A 2,077-nucleotide genomic window follows, 5' to 3' on the forward strand; every position below is an offset into this window, starting at 1 on the left:
CAGATCACTCGGAGGTAGGAAAAGCCCCAGCCTCTGAAGGAGTGCTTCCATCTGCCTGTCACGAGGTGGAAGAGGTGGAAAGCTAATCATAAGCCAAGAGACTGAACTTCACATCCATAACCCAATGTTGGTGGTTTAGTGAAGACACCATGACCGCTGAGCAGCAGCGGAGAACATGGCCAGCTGCTGTTCAGGCCACAGAATGTCACCCTCACCTGCCAGCACTGTGCAGTCGGTGCTGAACAAGTGGCTGTTAATTAAGTTGCTGCGCTTGGGTACATTGGGAAGAGCCTTTGAGCCATGTAGGCTTGTTGAAGATTCTTGGTCTGGCTCAGTTTGTGTTGATCTGAGGCTGAAGGTGTTACTGTTGCTCTTGATTAAGTGAGTTCTGGAAGGTACATAAACACTGAGGCAGAATGAATATTGGCATTTAAACATGCAGATACTAAAAGTCCTTTTGGCTATTCTCTTGTGCCTCTCAGATGTCTCTAGTAACGTGTCCTTACTGGAGTTTAAACCCTACAGAAAGGGGGACCTGTTTTTTATAGACGCCTGCATCAGTTTATTGTTTTTCAGCTGGAACATAGTCCAGTTAAATTTCTACCACTTGTGAATCTTCTCTTGCATTTCAGATGTACAGGCAACGACCTGAAATGCATCATCAGGCTAATTAAGCATGACCTGAAAATGAACGCTGGAGCAAAGCACGTGTAAGTCCTCCCTTTCTTTGTGAGATAAAACCAGAAGTAGGCATTAGCCTGGTGAGCCAGGAGCAGCAGACTTGAGGCTGACCCCTGTCTCCCTCCTCTCCTCAATCTGGCAAAGGCTGGATGCTCTGGATCCCAACGCTTACGAGGCGTTCAAAGCATCGCGCAACCTCCAGGACGTGGTGGAGCGAGTCTTGAAGAACCGGCAGGAGGCTGAGAAGGAGCCGGGCCTGAAGCGGGCACTCAGCGTGCAGGCCTCTCTGATGACCCCGGTGCAGCCCATGCTGGTAAGGTGGCTCGCCTGCCATGGTGACCCACAGTGACAGGGTCCTCACGTGCGCTGTCAGATCCTCACCTTTAGGAGTGTCAGCAGGCAGATGAGTGACTGTGTGTCACGAGAACCAGTAGTGTGCGGTGCCGACTTTCACGTTTAACGTCGTGTCACAGAGTGTTCTCTACCAGGGGGCCAGTTTTCAACACACTTGGTACTCGCACCTTCAGCGCCACCGCAGAGTGCTTTCAGTCCAGAAGTGCCTTTTCCGTTGATCCTTTCTCTGGAAATAGCCTAAGCGTTCCCTTGGATCAGAGGTTGAAACAAGTTTGGGTTTTGGTTGGAACAAACCAGAGTTACATATTTACGTGTGGGCTCCTACAAAAGGCACAGTCCTTACACCTTTAAGCGTTTGGAGGAGATAAGCTGTAATTATCAGGGCATGTGCAGATAGTTCTAAGTAAATGAGTAAGGAAAAGGAAAACTTGGACTGTCTTGTCAGAGAGCCTGGACAAAAAGGGTCTACAAAGGAATTGGTAGTTTAGTCATGAACTTAGGTAGGAGCTTTATGTTGAAATGTGTCATCTGAGTTTGTTTGGAACTTCTGTCTCTCCACCTTTCCAAGGCTGAAGCCTGCAAGTCGATCGAGTACGCCATGAAGAAGTGTCCCAATGGCATGTATGCAGAGATCAAATACGATGGCGAGCGGGTGCAGGTCCATAAAAACGGAGACCACTTCAGCTACTTCAGTAGGAGCCTCAAACCCGTCCTCCCACACAAAGTAAGCACCCACCAGCGGGCTCCTCCGTGGCGCGGCTCCTCCGTAAACACGACTGAACTTCACAGCAGTGTCTGTGGACAAGGAGGGCACCTTCAGCTGTCAACTTTAACTCGTATAGATCCTTGGCATCTGGGAAAGCCACGCTTAACAGAGATGTTTTGGTGGGCATTGACACTGAAGTTAAGCTGCTCTGCCTCGGAGCCCTCCTTACACCCTGCGTTTTGGGAGGCTTGATGCCAGCTGGGCCACTTGGTTCTGCTTGTTCGGGACTCATTTCTCTGCTTGTTCGGGACTCATTTCTCTGCTTGTTCACTGTGC

At 49.8% G+C, this 2,077-nt stretch overlaps 1 protein-coding gene across 1 annotated transcript in view; it reads left to right on the forward strand.

The window, feature by feature from the left end:
* The window catches only part of LIG3 (ligase III, DNA, ATP-dependent), a 14,275-nt gene that overhangs the window by 4,031 nt on the left and 8,167 nt on the right, over positions 1-2,077 (forward strand). Inside the window, exons 6-8 of the mRNA XM_010132646.1 lie at positions 633-710; positions 826-994; positions 1,604-1,759. Coding sequence (XP_010130948.1) covers positions 633-710; positions 826-994; positions 1,604-1,759 — 403 coding nt within the window. The remainder of the gene's footprint in view (positions 1-632; positions 711-825; positions 995-1,603; positions 1,760-2,077) is intronic.

The sequence above is a fragment of the Buceros rhinoceros genome, unplaced genomic scaffold (assembly GCF_000710305.1).
Source record: "Buceros rhinoceros silvestris isolate BGI_N320 unplaced genomic scaffold, ASM71030v1 scaffold35453, whole genome shotgun sequence".
Taxonomy (NCBI): Eukaryota; Metazoa; Chordata; class Aves; order Bucerotiformes; family Bucerotidae; genus Buceros; species Buceros rhinoceros.